This window comes from Budorcas taxicolor, chromosome 14, assembly GCF_023091745.1.
Source record: "Budorcas taxicolor isolate Tak-1 chromosome 14, Takin1.1, whole genome shotgun sequence".
Taxonomy (NCBI): domain Eukaryota; kingdom Metazoa; phylum Chordata; class Mammalia; order Artiodactyla; family Bovidae; genus Budorcas; species Budorcas taxicolor.
This window is the reverse complement of record NC_068923.1, coordinates 65,175,626-65,196,892: the sequence shown is the minus strand read 5'-3', so window position 1 is coordinate 65,196,892 and position 21,267 is coordinate 65,175,626. Positions and strand designations below refer to the sequence as shown.

Here is a 21,267-nt window from a genome sequence, read left to right as displayed (position 1 = left end):
ATTTTAGAATCTAATAGATATGTTCAAGAAAGCATTCAAAAGAATGGCTATATCATCATGATTCCTAACAGAAAACTTAACCTAAGTATCTATCAGAAAAATTTACAAATTACTTGTGATAGTCATATGATAGAATATCATAAAGAAATTAATGAACTAAGTCTACATGTCTCTTATCATTGGTATACCTCAGAAATAATGTAGGGGGAAAAAACAATTTTCATAAGAATGTGTACATGATGAAAATATGTTTTTTGAAAATAGAATGAAGGAATTATACATGATGGAAAATATAAATATATGTACAAGCATACATACATGGAAAAAATAAGCACTGAATTAAGAATTAGGAGGATACAGTCATGAAGGGAACAGGAGTGTCTGAAAATAATCTTGACTACTCATGATTTGTGCAGATAGCCAGTTAGTTGGATTCTTGTGTATAGCATGGGGAGGCTCTTCCAGTGGGAGAGTTTGACACATTGTTCAAGTTCAACTCTCTAGAATATCAATGTTTCCTAATCCATAGTCACAAGGTGTAAGCTTGCCCATGATCCTCTGGTTTGGAGCAGCTAACATTTTCATACAACCCTAATAAATAGCTGGTCATCCTAAATTCTTACTGAAAGTGAAAGCATTAGTCACTTCAGTCATGAGCGACCCTATAAACTATAGCTCACTAGGCTCCTCTACCCATAGAATTCTCCAGGCAAGAATACTGGATTGGGTAGCCAGCCATTCCCTTCTCTAGATCTTCTCCAAAGGATCTTCTCAACCCAGGGCTTAAACCCAGGTCTCCCTCATTGCTCTCCCGCATGGTAAAGAATCTGAAATTCTTCTGAGCCACCAGAGAATCACCTACTGTTTGGTACCAAATAGCTCATATATTCTCCCACTGACAAGGCCATTTCTTACTTTGCTCTGTAAGATGAGAGACTCATAGACCAAAATTTACCACCTCAAAATATGCCTCTTTGGCATACATATTGATTTAGGGTTATTATTTTTAAGAAACAGAAACATAGTCTTTATACCACCCACTTAGCTACCTAAGAATTTAGCTAAAGGGCATGTACCTAAAATAGAATACATTTGAGACCAAAGATGGGCCCTTATGGCAGAAAGCAAAGAAGAGAGCCTCTTACTGAAAGTGAAAGAGGAGAGTAAAAAAGCTGGCATCAAAATCAGCATTCAAAAAACTAAAGATTGTGGCATCCGGTCCCATTACTTCATGGCAAACAGACAGAGAAACAATGGAAACAGTAAGAAACTTTGTGTTTTTTTGGCTCCAAAATCACTGCACATGGTGACTGCAGCCATGAAATTAAAAGACGCTTGGTCCTCAAAACAAAAGTTATGACCAACATAGACAGCATGTTAAAAAGCAGAGACATTACTTTGCCAACTAAGGTCCATCTAGTCAAAGCTATGGCTTTTCCAGCAGTCATGTATGGATGTGAGAGCTGGACTATAAACAAAGCTGAGCACCAAAGAACTGATGTTTTGAACTGTGGTGCTGGAGAAGACTCTTGAGAGTCCCCACAACTGCAAGGAGATAAAACCAGTCAATCCTAAAGGAAATGAGTCCTGAATATTCATTGGAAGGACTGATGCCGAAGCTAAAACTCCAATTCTTTGGCTACCTGATGCGAAGAACTGACTCCTTGGAAAAGACCCTGATGCTGGGAAAGATTGAAGGCAGGAGGAGAAGGGGACAACAGAGGATGAGATGGCTGGATGGCATTACCTACTCGATGGACATGAGTTTGAGTAAGCTCGGGGAGTTGGTGATGGACAGGGAAGTCTGGTATGCTGCAGTCCATGAAGTCACAAATTATTGGACACGACTGAGTGAGTGACTGATGACCAAAGACACCTGCAGCAACTATAGGCTGGGCTGCAGTGGTGGAGACTCAGCAGGGCCTAGAGAGCGAATCCACTCTTTAGCTCCTTGTCTCTGCACAGCCCAGCAAACATTTATTTATCAAACATTTACTTTTCTATCAATGTGGATTGCCTTTTTCTCCTTTGAAGTCCCAAACCACTACTCTCAACATTTTCTTTTGTCTCTAGCTGAAGATGTATTTAAGGCGGGGTTTCAGCTTAACTTCTTTCGATAGCCCTAAACAAACACACACACACACACACACACACACACACACACACCTCTCTTCCTAGTGCAAATTCAGAAGTTTCAATTGAATATTTCTTAAAACAAGAATAACAAGATTTGAAGCAAATATAACACCATGTTAAGTCTGTCAAATACTTTGTATTTGGATAGCAAATACTTTGAAGTTTGTTTTACTATTCTGTATAAATTTTACCTACTGAAAATATTCTATAGTGGGGAAAAAATAAAATCAAAGCAGTAAGTAATAAATTCAAAGTATGCATTTACATAACTCAAATGACCCCTTTATCAATATCCTTTATAGACTCAACTTTTGAAAAATAAAATTTAAACAACTAAGATCTAATTTGTCCTTATAGGCATTGAATAGAAAACTTAAAATATATTTATAAATATCCATATATGTACATGCTAAGTCCCTTCAGTCACGTCTGACTCTTTGCAAGCTTATGGACCTTAGCCTACCAGGCTTCTTCCTTCATGGGATTCTCCATACAAGAATACTAGAGTGGGTTGCTGTGCCCTTCCCGACCCTGGGATCAACCCGACTCTCTTACATCTCCTGCATTTGCAGGGGGATTCTTTACCACTAGTGCCACCTGGGAAAGCCCAAGAAATACCCATATATTTCTTAATATTAATTCATTTAAATACAGACAGAAATGTTCTAAAATATTATATTCATTACCATAACATATTCAGTTTAGTTCAGTCGCTCAGTCATGTCTGACTCTTTGTGACCCCATGGACTGCAGCATGCCAGGCTTCTCTGTCTATCACTAACTCCTGGAGCTCACTCAGACTCATGTCCATAAAGTCGGTGATGCCATCCAACCATTTCATCCTCTGTTGTCCCCCTTCCTCCCATCTTCAATCTTTCCCAGCATCAGGATCTTTTCAAATGAGTCAGGTCTTCGCATCAGGTGACCAAAGAACTGGAGTTTCAGCTTCAGCATTAGTTTTTCCAATGAATATTCAGGACTGATTTCCTTTAGGATGAACTGGTTGGATCTCCTTGCAGTCCAAGGGACTCACAAGGGTCTTATCCAACACCACAGTTCAAAAGCACCAATTCTTCGCCGCTCAGCTTTCTTTAAAGTCCAACTCTCACATCCATACATGGCTGCTGGAAAAACTACCCTTGACTGTATGGACCTTTGTTGGCAAAGGAATGTCTCTGATTTTTAATATGCTGTATAGGTTGGTCATAACTTTCTCTCCAAGGAGCAAGTGTCTTTTAATTTCATGGCTGCAATCACCATCTGCAGTGATTTTGGAGCCCCCCAAAATAAAGTCCGTCATGGTTTCCACTGTTTTCCCATCTATTTGCCATGAAGTGATGGCACCAGATGCCATGATCTTAGTGTTCTGAATGTTGAGTTTTAAGCCAACTTTTTCACTCTTCTCTTTCACTTTCATCAAGAGGCTCTTTCGTTCTTCACTTTCTGCCATAAGGGTTGTGTCATCTGCATATCTGAGGTTGTTGATATTTCTCCCGGCAATCTTGATTCCAGCTTGTGGTTCCTCCAGCCCAGCGTTTCTCATGATGTACTCTGCATATAAGTTAAATAAGCAAGGTGACAATGTACAGCCTTGACGCACTCCTTTTCCTATTTGGAACCAGTCTGTTGTTCCATGTCCAGTTCTACCTGTTGCTTCCTGACCTGCATACAGATTTCTCAAGAGGCAGGTCAGGTGGTCTGGTATTCCCATCTCTTTCAGAATTTTTCACAGTTTATTGTGATCCACATAGTCAAAGGCTTTGGCCTAGTCGACAAAACAGAAGTAGATGTTTTTTTCTGGAACTCTCTTGCTTTTTCAATGATTAGCACATGTTGGCAATTTGATCTCTTGTTCCTGTGCTTTTTCTAAATCCACCTTGAACATCTGGAAGTTCACAGTTCACGCACTGTTGAAGCCTGGCTTGGAGAATTTTGAGCATTACTTTACTAGCGTGTGAGATCAGTACGATTGTGCTGTAGTTTGAGCGATCTTTGGCATTGCCTTTCTTTGGGATTGGAATGAAAGTGACTTTTTCCAGTCCAGTGGCCAGTGCTGAGTTTTCCAAATTTGCTTGCATACTAAGTGCAATACTTTCACAGCATCATCTTTTAAGATGGGAAATAGCTCAGCTGGAATTCCATCACCTCTACCTCTTTTGTTCACAGAGATGCTTCCTAAAGTCCACTTGACTTCACATTCCAGGATGTCTGGCTCTAAGTGAGTGATCACACCATTGTGATTATCTGGGTTATGAAGATCTTTTTTTTTTTAAATAGTTCTTCTGTGTATTCTTGCCTCCTCTTCTTAATATCTTCTGCTTCTGTTAGGTACATACCATTTCTGTCCTTTATTGTGACCATCTTTGCATGAAATGTTCCCTTGGTATCTCTAATTTTCTTGAAGTGATCTCTAGTCTTTCCCATTCTATTGTTTTCCTCTATTTCTTTGCATTGATCACTGAGGAAGGATTTCTTTTATCTTCTTGCTATTCTTTGGAACTCTGTATTCAAATGGGCATATGCCCAATATATAAGATATCTTATCTTATATTATCTTGATTTGAAAGATACATTTCCTTTTCTCCTTTGCCATTATATAAGATATCTTATCTTATATTATTTTGATTTGAAAGATATTTTTCCTTTTCTCCTTTCACAGCTATTTGTAAGGCCTCATCAGACAACCATTTTGCTTTTTTGCATTTCTTTTTCTTAGGGATGGTCTTGATCCTTGTCTCCTGTACAATGTCACTAACTTAGGTCCATAGTTCTTCAGGCACTCTGTCTATCAGATCCAATCCCTTGAATATATTTCTCACTTCCACTGTATAATCATAAGGGATTTGATTTAGAGCATATTATATTCACCCTATTCTAAATGTTGACCTATTTAAATATTTTCAGATATTTTCTGAATCATCATTGTCAAAATATTTTGTGAATTGTATAGTTTTGAATATTTTTATCAGTGAGAGTAGTCTCTGAATATTTGATATTCAAGTGAAACTTCAGCTTCCAAAAATGACTTTGTTTTTTAAGAAATATTTTGTGGCCTCAGGCAACTTCTGCAGTATCCTAATGGCTTATTTGTGTGATACATTTCCTTTGGTAGTAATTAAGAAATGCTAATTTCCTTCTCACTCATAGGAAAAGTCTACAGTGAGTGTTCTATTGTGAGATGAACTGCAGGTAGTATGCTTTAAGAACTGCACATATAACTAACCGCTGACAATGGCCAATATGACATTATTCTCTTATACAAAATATTCACAATTTAAATCATGATGCTAAAATCAAATGTTCACATTTACCTTTATACTCTAAATGAAATCCAGTGTAACTAACAGATCCATCACTCCGAAAAGCCAAATGCATGTTATTTGAGCTGCTTTCTATCCTCTCCGGTAATTTGCTGTCTTGAAAGCTTCCAATCAAGGGACTATTACTGTCTGGCCCATCATATATATAGAGGAAATCATAGTTTGGTTCTATGCTAAAACTAAAAGAAAAGAAAAAGAAAGAAAGGAAGGAAGGAAGAAAAAAGTGGAATGGTTATTACTAAGATTTTAAGCATAATAGTCCCATAAATTATATATTAATTCAATCATTATATTTAAAAATAACAGGCTCTGTCAAAATAAGTCAATTTAAAAAATCCCCTGGTAACAGCACACTGAATATGCATATAAAATCAGCACTGAAAAAAGAAAGAAGATATTTTGATATTTTCAAGTATTTCTAAGTTGGCATTATGTCTACAGGGAATACAAATGACTGTAAGGCAAACAGTTTGTAAGCTGATGAAGGATACATGATTTGCACTCAGAGTTTAGATTCAAGACGCTTGTGTCCTTGTTAGCTACACATCCTTAAGTTACTTGATATCGGTAAAATGTGTAAGACATTAACTATATTTTAAAATTTTTCACCAGATATTTTGCATCTCGTTTTGCTTTGTCCATGAATCTATTTTCCTTGAACTTCAAATTTTAAGAGCATTCTTGTTTTAAAACTGAACTCTAAAAAAAGTTGGAAAGATAAAATCTGCATTTAAATTACTCAAAGCATTGCACATTGTACTAGGTATTCTTTTCTTTTAAAGTAAATATATTTTCTTCTTTTAGAACTTAGTGTAGGCAAATTGAGCCAATATACTCTTTACCAAAAGTAAACAGTGTGTAAATAAAGACATTTTAGCACATAAACTATTCAGATCAATATTTAAGTGTTTCAAACTTGCATAATAAACTTGCCTTAACAACCTTCAAAGTATGAGAATCATCCTATAATGATTATAGAACCCACATACTTAGAAAACTGAAGACATAAATATAGTGATTATTTTTCCTAAAAACCTGGGAAGATAGTACATTCTATCTTTTACAAATAGTTTCATAAATATTAACTTTTTTTGTCAATAATCCTGTGGTATAAGGAAGAGATTATCATTTCCATTTTCCCAATGAGATCCTGATATGTCAGTAGTCTCTCTTAGGTCACATAATCAATGATACAACAGTAAATCAACTTCTGCTCACACATTTCATGTAATACAACCTTCTACCACTCAGTTATTAACTAAAATAATTTTAAAGTAAATTAAACCCTGTATCATACATACTGACATTTTTAATGTTTGTACTGCCATTTCCTCTACTGCAAAAATGAGAATAAAAGTATTTACTGCAGAAAATTGTCTTATAAGTGGGTCTTGGCATATAACCAACATTGCCATCAAGTGTTGCTTTGTTGTTACCATTATCAATGTACTACTACAAATTATAGAAATAAAAATTCCATATGTTTATACTTTTGAAATTTTTCATGAATGTGAATTATCTTTTTTCTAGGTTTTTTTTTTTTTAACCTGGGTTTCATATACCAGTTTCCTTTGTGGTTCAGCTGGTAAAGAATCTGCCAGAACTGCAGAAGACCTGGGTTTGATTCCTGGGTTGGGAAGATCCCCCAATTGACTGTATAGTCCATGGGGCCGCAAAGAGTCAGACATGACTGAGTGACTTTCACTTTCATATATTAGAAAAAATGTTCAGCTTAAAAGTTTACATAAAAACCAAGCAGCTGTGACATGCTAGCAGAAGGAATAGCTGTGTTACAAGAGCCAGCAGACTTTAGTCTTGGACACTAAAATTAAGAACATTTCTAGGTAGAAACTCTTTTAAGTTGCTGACACCTAACATTCCCATTGAAATCTTAAGGAAAAGAATTAGGCCAGGTTTTGTGATACAGCTGTTACTTCATGCCAGGAAACAGAGGCTCAAATAATATTATTATAAAATCATATATTATAATATTACTCATTCAAATAATAACTTACCCAAGGTAACACAAATGACAGTAACAGAGCTGGGGATTAAACTCAGCAATTTCTTTGCCATACAAGAAGCTGCATCCTCCACTATGTCAGTACTAAGCTAACTTTTCAACTGATACTGCTAAACAATACATGTAAATTTTGAATACCTCATGTAAAGTTCTATCAGAAGACAAATTCTGCTGAGAAATTATATGAAGATTACCCATCAAATTCTTGACAGTTGACTTAATGAGACCACCAGAAAGAATGGTACGTGGTATATATATATCTTCCCAAGCCCAATAATGGTGCTGCACAGATACTTCAAAGACATTTTTGATGGTGCACATATGGGAGAAAACATTCCTCAAAATGCTGACCTTTTAATCTTTAAGTTTAGGAAACACAGAATCTTTTGAAGCAGTGATGGTAACTTCAGGGAGAGAGGAAAGGTTATGAAGAGATACGTGAAAATCAATAAACTATTGAACCTTTAACATGTTTCCTCTATACTGGAAACTGTTAAGTGATGCACACTCATTAGCTTGCAGAACTACACTGGAATTATATAGAGATTTTTTAATTGTTTATTGCAAAATATTTGTATTCAAATTGGTAAAAAAAAAGTAAAATGTCATGTAAAAATAAACATTTCCTAGTGCAAATGGTAATGTAAAATAAGAAAAACAATTTTAAGCTGTGGAAAGGAATAGGAACTCACCTGATAAATGCCAAGGAGATAACATAGTCTGCATTGACGGTGATAGTCCAGTCACAGTCCCTACTATGGGGATATGGATGAGGGAAGTTTGGTGAAAGAATAAATCCTGAAGATCCTGTTAAATTGCCTCCACAGGGTGCTTTAATTTAAAACAAACAAACAAAATCCCTTAAGTGATTAATAAAATTATCTATCAGTATTTAGAAAACACACATCTAAAAAAGCTTAGAGGTTTTTGTACAAACTCAATTTTCTATCATACTGGATGCTTAAATAATGCATGATCTTTCAAGAAAGACCATCAAAATACTAAACACATACATAGAGCGAATTTAGCTCCTTTATTGGATTTAAAAGACAAGAAAAAGTTACATTTATACCTCTCTCCCTTGCTATTACTATTTTTGATTCTTATAAAAGAAACACATTAAGAGGAGTAAAAATGATTTCCTCATAATTACTAAGAAAAACTCTGAAGGTTACTGAGAAAAAAAGAGAAACAAAACAAAGCAAAGCAAAATCTTTAATAATATGTGGGATAATAGAATATGAAGTATTTGTTTCATTTTCAAATGTTCCCTGATACCTTCATTTACAGAAGAAGAGGCTTTGATAATAGTTAACATGTGAAAATGTGTAACTGAGAACCAACATACTTTATAGTAAAACACTCCTAAACTGAATGTTGGGCTTCCCTGGTGGCTCAGAGGTTAAAGCGTTTGCCTCCAATGCGGGAGACCTGGGTTTGATCTCTGGGTCGGGAAGATCCCCTGGAGAAGGAAACGGCAACCCACTCCAGTATTCTTGCCTGGAGAATCCCATGGACGGAGGAGCCTGGTAGGCTACAGTCCATGGGGTCGCAAAGAGTCAGACACGACTGAGCGACTTCACCTTCAAACTGAATGTTAGGACTTCCCTGGTAGCTTAGCTGGTAAAGAATCTGCCTGCAATGCAGGAGACCTGGGTTTGATCCCTGGGTCGGGAAGATCCACTTGGTGAGGGCATAACAACTCATTCCAGTATCCTTGCCTGGAGAGTCTGGGTGGAGAGACGAGCCTGATGGGCTAGAGTCTAGGGGGTTGCAAAGAAACACGTCTGAGTGACTAAGCACAGCACAGAACAAACTGAATGTTAGGATATTCTTAAATTCTAGTTGCCTGACTTGTTGATGAAAATGGACAGTTACTTCAGTTATTATTATGGACTGACAAAGGTTTCTGTTAGACTTCAATGGAGAGGTTCAAAAAATTGTCAGAGAAATTCAGAGAATAGATTCTTTAGGGAGTTATTGTTAGAGCCTGTTAAACACAGCTTGATAAGAAAATAATATTTAAAGTTGGCAGCTTAGGAACTTAGAGCAATTGAGATATGGAGGGTCCTGGTGGTGGAGTGAGACAGTGTGGATGTAAACACACACGTGTGCACCTGAGAGAGAGTGACTGAGATGGAGACTGGGATTCTCATGGTGTCATATGATTTCTCCTGCAAATATCATCATTCTCGTATCTCAGCTTTGAAGTCACAGTTTTTCTCAGGTAAATTTTATCATTGAGTTATAAGTTATACAGGATTCTTTTGACAGCACAAAACTGGTATTCAAAGGAGAATTTTGAATCTGGCAACATTTCAGATTTTTGTTCTTTGCCTGAGCCCAAATACATAGTATCATTATTAGAATTTGATAATCTTTACCATCTAAATCCAAAGAAAGGCAATGACAAAGAATGCTCAAAATACCAAACAATTGCACTCATCTCACATGCTTTCCTGCTGGTCAAGCTGGTTTTAGAAAAGGCAGAGACACCAGAGATCAAATTGCCAACATCTGCTGGATCATGGAAAAAGCAAGACAGTTCCAGAAAAACATCTATTTCTGTTTTATTGACTATGCCAAAGCCTTTCACTGCGTGGATCACAATAAACTGTGGAAAATTCTGAGAGACATGGGAATACCAGACCACCTGACCTGCCTCTTGAGAAATCTGTATGCAGGTCAGGAAGCAACAGTTAGAACTGGACATGGAACAACAGACTGGTTCCAAATAGGAAAAGGAGTGCGTCAAGGCTGTATATTGTCACCTTGCTTATTTAACTTATATGCAGAGTACATCATGAGAAATGCTGGGCTGGATGAATCACAAGCTGGAATCAAGATTGCTGGGAGAAATATCAAGAACCTCAGATATGCAGATGACACCACCCTTATGTCAGAAAGTGAAGAGGAGCTAAAAAGCCTCTTGATGAAAGTGAAAGAGGAGAGTGAAAAAGTTGGCTTAAAGCTCAACATTCAGAAAACGAAGATCATGGCATTTGGTCCCACCATTTCATGGGAAATAGATGGGGAAACAGTGGAAACAGTGTCAGACTTTATTTTGGGGGGCTGCAAAATCACTGCAGATGGTGACTGCAGCCATGGAATTAAAAGACGCTTACTCCTTGGAAGAAAAGTTACGACCAACCTAGACAGCATAGTCAAAAGCAGAGTCATTACTTTGCTGACTAAGGTCCGTCTAGTCAAGGCTATGGTTTTTCCTGCGGTCATGTATGGATGTGAGAGTTGGACTGTGAAGAAGGCTGAGCGCCGAAGAATTGATGCTTTTGAACTGTGGTGTTGGAGAAGACTCTTGAGAGTCCCTTGGCCTGCAAGGAGATCCAACCAGTTCATTCTGAAGGAGATCAGCCCTAGAATTTCTTTGGAAGGAATGATGCTAAAGGTGAAACTCCAGTACTTTGGCCATCTCATGCGAAGAGTTGACTCACTGGAAAAGACTCTGCTCCTGAGAGGGATTGGGGGCAGGAGGAGAAGGGGACGACAGAGGATGAGATGGCTGGATGGCATCACGGACTCGATGGACGTGAGTGTGAGTGAACTCCGGGAGTTGGTGATGGACAGGGAGGCCTGGCGTGCTGCAGTTCATGGGGTCGCAAGGAGTCGGACATGACTGAGCGACTGAACCGGAATGAACGGAACCAAACCGAACTGAACCATCTAAATAATGGGTGCCTGCTATTTCATTTCCCTATGACCTTCTGCTACCGTGGCCTCAGTGTCACTGTAACAACAGATGACCTACTCTACCTAGAATATTTATTTGCTTAGCCTTATTTACCCTATCACCTGTATATTTTGTGGTATCATATCAAATGATTAAACAGACTATCTCAACTTTCTCTAGATCTCCCTTTTGAAACTTTAATGCTTCCTGAGTATTTTTCTCTACAATTAGAGGGCAATGTTAATCAGGCTGCTACTGCTGCTACTAAGTCGCTTCAGTTGTGTCCAACTCTGTGTGACCCCAGAGACGCCAGCCCACCAGGCTCCCCAGTCCCTGGGATTCTCCAGGCAAGAACACTGGAGTGGGTTGCCATTGCCTTCTCCAATGCATGAGAGTGAAAAAAGAAAGTGAAGTCACTCAGTCATGTCTGACTCTTAGCGACCCCATGGACTGCAGCCGACCAGGCTCCTCCATCCATGGGATTTTCCAGGCAAGAGTACTGGACTGGGTTGCCACTGCCTTCTCCATGTTAATCAGGATAACACCCTAAATTTGGTAACACAGTTTCTCTTTTTGAGAATTATGTTCATTCATCTTCTTTATTCTCTGGCTTCTTCCTGTTGTCCACAGGTACTCAAGTCTCTTTAATCCTAAAAATAAAACAAAGCTCCCTCTAACCTATTTCCTTTCACTTTTTTTTTTTTTTTTTAGCTGAAAATGGTGAATTTTACCTAATGGTTAAGAAATCCCCTTATCCTTCTGTGTTTGGTTATATGGACTCACAGTGAATAACCCCTCTTTACCATCTAACTATATAAGGTTCACTTATTTTAGATAAAACCTCCTAAATAAGGCCCCTCAGTTTTCTGTGACAAAACCAAGCACAGACCTTGTAAACTCCCTTTCTTTGACTCAAATGATTAGTTGAATTGCTTGTATTCACAGATCAATCACAATAAAGTGCATGCAACCAAACTTTGCTCAAGCTTCTCTCCTTTCTCTAGGTTCTTGGACTCTGGTCCTCCCTCAGCCTTGAGCTGGCACACAACCTAAGGACAGGCTGGACCCAGAGAACAACGTTCTGGGTCAGCCTTTCAACTCACTTCCACACCTTGCTCTTTTTCACCTTGTGTACTCTTTTCTATAAGAGAAAAATCCCTTTTTCCTGATTCTTCAGGTGCTTGCAGATGTGACTGTCACATGTTTTCCTATCGCAGTAGTCTTTCCCTGCCCCCATCCTGTAATAACCCTTTTTAGCTTTTAAATGATCACCACAATGAATCGAGTGGTGATCTGTCTTATCATAGAGATACAAAATTAAAGAAAAAAATTAAAATTCTTGTGATGACAACTCTTAAGATTTACTCTAACAATTGTTATATATTCATATAAGATACAGTTGTGTTTCATATCATATTATACATTATATCACCAGTACATTTATTGACTGGATAGCTAAATATCTTGTACTTTTTAACCATCTTCATACAGGTAGCTTCCCCAAATCCCTGACTCTGGTAACCACAAATCTGATCACTTTTTCTATGAATTTGTTTGGTTTTGAGTTACAATAGACCTACAACACTCTATTAGTTCTTGGTATATAACACAGTAATTTGTTATTGCTATATATTACAGTGGTAAAATTCTACAATAATTCATTTTTAATAAAATTATCTGCTTAATTATTTTGAATTTATTTATGTTTATTTTACAATTAAGCCTTCTGAAAAAGAGTCCAATCTCATTCTCTTTCATAACATATGTACCTATAGGCAGACTAACATAATTAGCAAAGAATGTCACATTGGAAAAAAATATATATGGTTTCTTATTTCTCAAAGAAAAGCACCAAAGTATTTATCCTGAGAAAACTTAAGTCAGGCACACCCGTGGAGGACTCATGTCAATGTATGGCAAAACCAATACAGTATTGTAAAGTAAAAAATAAAATAAAATAAAAGCCAATATGAAAAAAAAAAGAATTTTTTTCATTTTAAATTATAGAGAGATGATAATCTTTTAATTGCTTAGGGATTCTCGATGTCTTTATTTGTTCCTCCCCACTTCTCATTCTCTCTCCAGCCATTGTTATTTCTCTTAGCGCCCTTGCCTCCAACACAAACCCTTCTTAGCTAACCCTCAAATGACTTTTGTACTGACAATAAAGATGCAATTTCTGCCTTTATCTTTCTCTTCATATCTGTAATCATCCTTAACTGTTGACTTTCACCTTAAATTCATTCTCCTTTTGGAATTTCACTTTTTTCTTTTGATGTCTTTGTACAGACCTCAGTTTTATTGGCAAGCACCTCTTTCACTTCATCTTATAATTTTGGTAATTTTCCTGAATTACTTCCATAATCATCTCTAATTTACACTCTATTACATTCTTCCCATTCAGTTCAGTCAGTCAGTTCAGTCGCTCATTCGTGTCCGACTCTTTGCAACCCCAAGAATCGCAGCACGCCAGGCCTCCCTGTCCATCACCAACTCCCGGAGTTTACTCAGACTCATGTCCATTGAGTCGGTGATGCCATCCAGCCATCTCATCCTCTGTTGTTCCCTTCTCCTCCTGTCCCCAATCCCTCCCAGCATCAGTCTTTTCCAGTGAGTTAACTCTTCGCATGAGGTGGCCAATGCATTGGAGTTTCAGCTTTAGCATCAGTCCTTCCAAAAAACACCTAGGACCAATCTCCTTTAGAATGGACTGGTTGGATCTCCTTGCAGGCCAAGGGACTCTCATGAGTCTTCTCCAACACCACAGTTCAAAAGCATCAATTCTTCGGCACTCAGCCTTCTTCACAGTCCAACTCTCACAACCATATATGACCACTGGAAAAACCATAGCCTTGACTAGACGGACCTTTGTTGGCAAAGTAATGTCTCTGCTTTTGAATATGCTATCTAGGTTGGTCATAACTTTCCTTCCAAGGAGTAAGTGTCTTTTAATTCCACATCCAAATTGTTACTTTACCTTCCATTTATGTACTGATAACTCCTTTTTCTTACCATCTCCAGCAGATTTCTCTAATTAATAGTAACCATATCCCCAAGTGCTTACTGATTATCTCTACCTGAGAGCCTATGGGTACATCAAACACAAAATATCCAATATACCCAAACCTTAACTCAAATTTCTCCTATATTCCTAGGTTGTTTGATTATTATCCATCCACATATATCCCCAAGCTAGGGCCCAAGATTCTTTCTTTTCTTCGCTGCCCCTTTGACTCCAGTCTATCAGTAAGCACTACCAAGACACCATTTCATAGTTCTTCATAGATATTTTCACTCTATCTTTTCTTCTCTAATACCACATTTTTAGATCTGACTCTTAAATGCCTCCAGAACTATTGCTTTTTTTGGTTTGTTTTTCATGCCTCTAGTATAATCTAGTGTAGTCGGACATGACTAAGTGATTGAGGACACACACAGTATAATCTATTTCCTCCAATACATCTTCCCAGTAAAAATATCTAATCATATTATGTGCTCAGTCTCTTCAGTTGTGTCTGAGTCTTTGTGACCCTACGGGTTATAGCCTGCCAGGATCCTCTATCCATGGGGTTTTCCAGGCAAGAGTACTGGAGTGGGTTGCCATGCCCTCTTCCAGGGGATCTTCTCCACCGAGGGACTGAACCTGCGTCTCCTGCACTGCAGATGGATTCTTTACTGCTGAGCCACTGGGGAAGCCCAATCAGATTATACCCATGCATAAAATTCTGCTGTTATTTCACATTGCCTAAAAGATAATGCTCCGACTCCAGTACAGCTTTCATGTCTTAACCCTTGCAACCCTTCCATTTGCATCAACCACCAATCTAGACACGTAATTTACACTCAAATAATTATTTAGTTGTTCCTTGTATTAACATGCCTTTATGCATCCTAGTTGTTTTTCTTGAAATGTCTGTTACCCTTCTACATCTATGTAACTCTTTCTTATGTCTCAAGATTTATCACTGCCTCCAGGGAGTTTCCAGTGGTAAAGAATCCTCCTGCCAATGCAGGAGACTCAAAAGACGCGGGTTCCATCCCTGGGTCAAGAAGATTCCCTGGAGAAGGAAATGGCAATCCACTCCAGTATTCTTGCCTGGAAAATCCCATGAACAGAGGCGCCTGGCCACTAGTCTGTGGGGTCACAAAGAGTCAGAAATAACAGAGTGACTGAGCACACACCAGGGAGTTTTCCTAGAAATTTTCAGCCTGGGCTTTATGGCAGCTCTCTCCAGAACAACCTGGTATCCATAGCAACGTTTGCCTATCTCTATCACTTTCCTTACTATATTATATTTAAATATTCCTTTCAGGTGTCTGCATTCATTTTTAATCCATAACCTAAAAACTGTCTTATATGTTATTTTCTATATGAGATTTAGCATATATGACACATTCTATAAATGTTGCTGAATTGCTATTGGCTCCTTGCATTCATTCCTTGTGAATATTAATGATGACTAGATTGAATGACAACCTAATTTGTAGCTATATGCTTTGATAAAAATAATGGCATATTTTGTCTTTGGAACTTTTGAAATCAAATGTGAATTTGGATAGTATTAGAAAAATATGTCTAATAGCAAATGCATATATGTATGAATTAAGGCAAGAATATTTTTGTGTTTTCTTTCATATTCCAAGAAAGTGGTGTTATTTGTAATTTGGGGGGACTGTGGTAGCAATTTTATTGGTTTGTTTCAGTTTTATTTTTCACAGGAAATAGTGGTCTTTTATCATTAACAATTTTATGCACATGACACAAATACATTTCCATTTATAGTGTATATTCTTTATCACATAGGATATAGGAAAATCCATTATACGTATTTTAAGTATTTTACTGAATATATTTTGTGACTATACTACTATTTGATCATAAAGTCTTTTAAAATTCTTTTGATTCAATTATTTAAATTACTTATTGAGGTTTTCTTGATAAATTTAATTGCTGCAGTAGATTCTGAAAATCTGTAAAAACCTTTGAGACAAGTAGAGACATTATCTGACATTTGTATAAATCCCAAACAAATCAACAATAAAGAAAATTATCTTTGGTTTAAATATATAAAACTTTAAATAACATTTGGAAAATACATTTTTATTTTTATGTATCTAATCATAAAGCACCAAATATAAGATTCTCTTTAAAGCAAATACATTAATGAATTAAAATTTTATTTAGGTTCCATGGAATTCTGATATTATTGAGTTGTTCTGAGTGTAGTTTCTATGAGACAGTTATATGGTCAACTATTGATAATGATTTTACAATATTATTTTTTCTCCCCAATTCAGTTTTATTTGTGTCTACTCTTTTTCTCAGCAGTCCACCCACACTAATGTTTTTGCTATTTACCTTCATGTTGAGTCTTATTACTTTCTCTCTGGCAATGTCAAAATAATCTTCACACTGTCAATTTTTGTTGGAATGAATTCTACTAACTCTTTTAAAGATGACTGTCCTTCTGTTTGGTATTTGCTATAAGGCTGACTACTTCTACATGCAAGCAAAATGCTTTATGCTCCATGGTCTGACACATAGACTTATGAAGTTCCTAAAAAGTTGAAGGCTTAATCTTTGGCATAGTTTTCCAATCATGGACTAATTTCATATCAGTTTTGGAGATCAAGCTTTCTGCAGCCTTAGCAATTTTTCAGACTTTTTTTTTTAGGTTATTTTCTTCAGAGAAGCTCTAATGCATATCCTCTCCTCATGTGATCTTCTCCTATTAAAAAAATAATACACAGCACCAAAATCCTTATAAAAAATTCCCCAAACCTGCTACATTTAAGTAAAATTCAGTGTTCAACATGTTTTTCCTAAAATTACTACCTGCTGACTAAAATCTTGTCTACAAATGGAATTTTATAACAGCATATTTAGTCTTTTATGCTTCATATTTTTGTGTTTTCTAGAATTTCAGTATAAAGCTGTTCAATATTTCAGAATTCTCAATATAACATTTGATATACTATAGCCTTTCTAACAATTATAATAAATAGCACCCATTTAATAGGTGTAGAAATCACAATAAATCAAGAAGTCCAAGTAAGTTTCTGAAGTTCTGTCATTTTCTCTTTACACAGATGCCCTTTACAAGATGCTCAGTTAGGTTCCAATTAGTTGGAATGTGGTATTTTTGTTTAATTGGCATTTTTTAGGTAATCTGTGTAGTAAACAAATAAATGAACATTTAACTGTTTCAGTCTTTCCTTTGAAAGCATTTTTTCCTTGTATTGTTTGTCTGCATTTATGAGTGAAGTTATAATAAAATGCAAAGTAATAGATGTTTGATGATTTAGAATCTTTCAGTGATACAAGCATAGTGAGCAACATAGGTATAAATGGAAATAATAAACTGTAAAGGGAAATATGGCTAAATCTGAACTGGCTCAAAGTATGCACTTATTTTGTGCATTTTTTCAGCCTCTTTAATAAGCTTTGTCATTATCATCTGCCGCATTTTCTACAGAAGTCTAGAAATACCTAGAAGTCAAACGCTGGCTGGTTTGAGTCTTTAGATATGTTTCATTTTCCATATTGAGTGCTTTTTATTAAATCCAGACTATAAAATGCAAAATATGTGATATGAAAGTCCAGACTGTTTAGTTTTCACTGTAGTAGGAGTAGGTTCACAAACACAGAGAACTCTTCTATATTACTTTAATGCTAAATCCTCAATGCCTATAGCAATGTGTAGGACACACTAATGAATTTGAGTTTCCATCTCATGTATAAGAAATATAAAATGAATAACATAAATCGAATAATTGAGTGCTTAAGTACTAAACACTCTTTTCCTATTATCATGTGACTCTGTGAAATAATTACTGAAAATGTATTTATGAGTTAGATACAAATTTACAAAAATAAGTATTTCTCTCCTAAATGTGCTAAATTTCATGCTAGAAGAAATACAATGAACAAGAAATGGAATCTTCTCTCTAGTTGCTAACAGTGTACCAAAGGAAAGGATATGCATATAAATAAAGTTCTGAATAGACAGTACAAACTTTGGTCAAAATGTATTATATATTCTAGATGACACCAATTTAAAAACACTTGAAACACAGGTTTGAGATTGAATTAGTTGAATGTAAGAACCTTAATGATGAGATCTTTTATTGTTAAGATTATATAGCATATTTTCTCACTATTTTCACTACAAAGATGGTATAAAGTTTTTCTAACACTTGGTAAAGAAATATTGTGTGTGTTCATTTTCAAGAGTCTAACTTGGATATTCAAGAACAGGGTATATAAATAAAGGACAGAGAGTTGGAAGTATGAACCAAGTGGTTGCAAATCCTTCAGTTCAGTTCGTTCAGTTCAGCTAAGTCGCTCAGTCATGTCCAACTCTTTGCAACCCCATGAATTGCAGCATGCCAGCCCTCCCTGTTAATCACCATCTCCCAGAGTTCACTCAAATTCACATCCATGGAGTCAGTGATGCCATTCAGCCATCTCACCCTCTGTTGTTCCCTTCTCCTCCTGCCCCCAATCCCTCCCAGCATCAGAGTCTTTTCCAATGAGTCAACTCTTCGCATGAGGTGGCCATAGTATTGGTGTTTCAGCTTTAACATCATTCCTTCTAAAAAACACTCAGGACTGATCTCTTTTAGAATGAACTGGTTGGATCTCCTTGCAGTCCAAGGGACTCTCAAGAGTCTTCTCCAACACCACAGTTCAAAAGCACCAATTCTTTGGTGCTCAGCTTTCTTCATAGTCCAACTCTCACATCCATACATGACCACAGGAAAAACCATAGCCTTGACTAGACGGACCTTTGTTGGCAAAGTGATGTCTCTGCTTTTGAACATGCTATCTACGTTGGTCATAACTTTCCTTCCAAGGAGTAAGCATCTTTTAATTTCATGGCTGCAATCACCATCTACAGTGATTTTGGAGCCCCAAAAACTAAAGTCTGACACTGTTTCCACTGTTTCCCCATCTATTTCCCATGAAGTGATGGGACCAGTTATCATGATCTTCGTTTTCTGAATGTTGAGTCTTAAGCCAACTTTTCCACTCTCCTCTTTCACTTTCATCAAGAGGCTTTTTAGTTCCTCTTCACTTTCTGCCATAAGGGTGGTGTCATCTGCATATCTGAGGTTCTTGATATTTTTCCTGGGAAACTTGATTCTAGCTTGTGATTCATCCAGCCCAGCATTTCTCATGATGTACTCTGCATAGAAGTTAAACAAGCAGGGTAACAATATACAGGCTTGATATACTCCTTTCCTGATTTGGAACCAGTCTGTTGTTCCATGTCCAGTTCTAACTGTTGCATCCTGACCTGCATACAGATTTCTCAGGAGGCAGGTCAGGTGGTCTGGTATTCCCATCTCTTTCAGAATTTTCCACAGTTTATTGTGATCCACACAGTCAAAGGCTTTCGCATAGTCAATAAAGCAAAAGTAGATGTTTTTGTGGAACTATCTTCCTTTATTGATGATCCAGCAGATGTTGGCAATTTGATCTCTGGTTCCTCTGACTTTTCTAAAACCAGCTTGAACATCTGCAAGTTCATGGTTCACGTATTGCTGAAGCATTCTGGAGAATTTTGAGCATTACTTTACTAGCATGTAAATGAGTGCAAATGTGTGGTAGTTTGAGCATTCTTTGGCATTGCCTTTCTTTGGGATTGGAATGAAAACTGATCTTTTCCAGTCCTGTGGCCAATGCTGAGTTTTGCAAATTTTCTGGCATATTGAGTGCAGCACTTTCACAGCATCATCTTTCAGGATTTGAAATAGCACCACTGGAATTCCATCACCTCCACTAGCTGTGTTCGTAGTGATGCTTTCTAAGGCCCACTTGACTTCACAATCCAGGATGTCTGGCTCTAGGTGAGTGATCACACCATCCTGATTATCTGGGTTGTTAAGATCTTTTTTGTACAGTTCTTCTGTGTATTCTTGCCACCTCTTCTTAATATCTTCTGCTTCTGTTAGGTCCATACCATTTCTGTCCTTTATCGAGCCCATCTTTGCATGAAATGTTCCCTTGGTATCTCTAATTTTCTTGAAGAGCTCTTTAGTTTTTCCCATTCTGTTGTTTTCCTCTATTTCTTTGAATCGATCACTGAGGAAGCTTTGTTATCTCTCCTTGCTATTCTTTGGAATTCTGCATTCAGATGCTTATATTTTTCCTTTTCTCCTTTGCTTTTTGCTTCTCTTCTCTTCACAGCTATTTGTAAGGCTTCCCCAAACAGCTATTTTGCCTCTTTACATTTCTTTTCCATGTGGATGGTTCTTGATCCCTGTCTCCTGTACAGTGTCATGAACTTCCATCCATAGTTCATCAGGCACTCTGTCTATCAGATCTAGGCCCTTAACTCTATTTCTCACTTCCACTGTATAATCATAAGGGATTTGATTTAGGTCATACCTAAATGGTCTAATGGTTTTCCCTACTTTCTTCAATTTAAGTCTGAATTTGTCAACAAGGAGTTCATGATCTGAGCCACAGTCAGCTCCCGGTCTTGTTTTTGTTGACTGTAGAGCTTCTCCATCTTTGTCTGCAAAGAATATAATCAATCTGATTTCGGTTTTAACCATCTGGTGATGTCCATGTGTAGAGTCTTCTCTTGTGTTGTTGGAAGAGGGTGTTTGCTATGGCCAGTGTGTTCTCTTCACAAAACTCTATTAGCCGTTGCCCTGCTTCATTTCATATTCCAAGGCCAAATTTGCCTGTTACCCCAGGTGTTTCTTGACTTTCTACTTTTGCATTCCAGTCCCCTATAATGAAAAGGACATCTTTTTTGGATGTTAGTTCTAAAAGTTCTTGTAGGTCTTCATAGAACCATTCAGCTTCTTCAGCATTACTGGTTGGGGCATAGACTTGGATTACTGTGATATTGAATGGTTTGCCTTGGAAACAAACAGAGATCATTCTGTTGTTTTTGAGATTGCATCCAAGTACTACAAATCTTTAGATCATCAACATAAAAACTGATCTGGAATACATGGATTGAAGGAAAAATCAAAGCCCTAAATCTCAAATTTAAATTCTGATACAACTTTCTTTCTTAGAAGAAATAATCATTATAGAGGCAAGATCAAATACAGTGTCTGAATCCATTTTTAAAATTTTA

General features: G+C 37.0%; 1 protein-coding gene across 1 annotated transcript in view; it reads right to left on the bottom strand.

Moving 5' to 3' along the window:
• CSMD3 (CUB and Sushi multiple domains 3) overlaps positions 1-21,267 on the bottom strand; it is a 1,391,498-nt gene that overhangs the window by 272,574 nt on the left and 1,097,657 nt on the right. Inside the window, exons 29-30 of the mRNA XM_052651435.1 lie at positions 8,172-8,310; positions 5,448-5,635 (exon numbers count right to left, since the gene is read on the bottom strand). Coding sequence (XP_052507395.1) covers positions 5,448-5,635; positions 8,172-8,310 — 327 coding nt within the window. The remainder of the gene's footprint in view (positions 1-5,447; positions 5,636-8,171; positions 8,311-21,267) is intronic.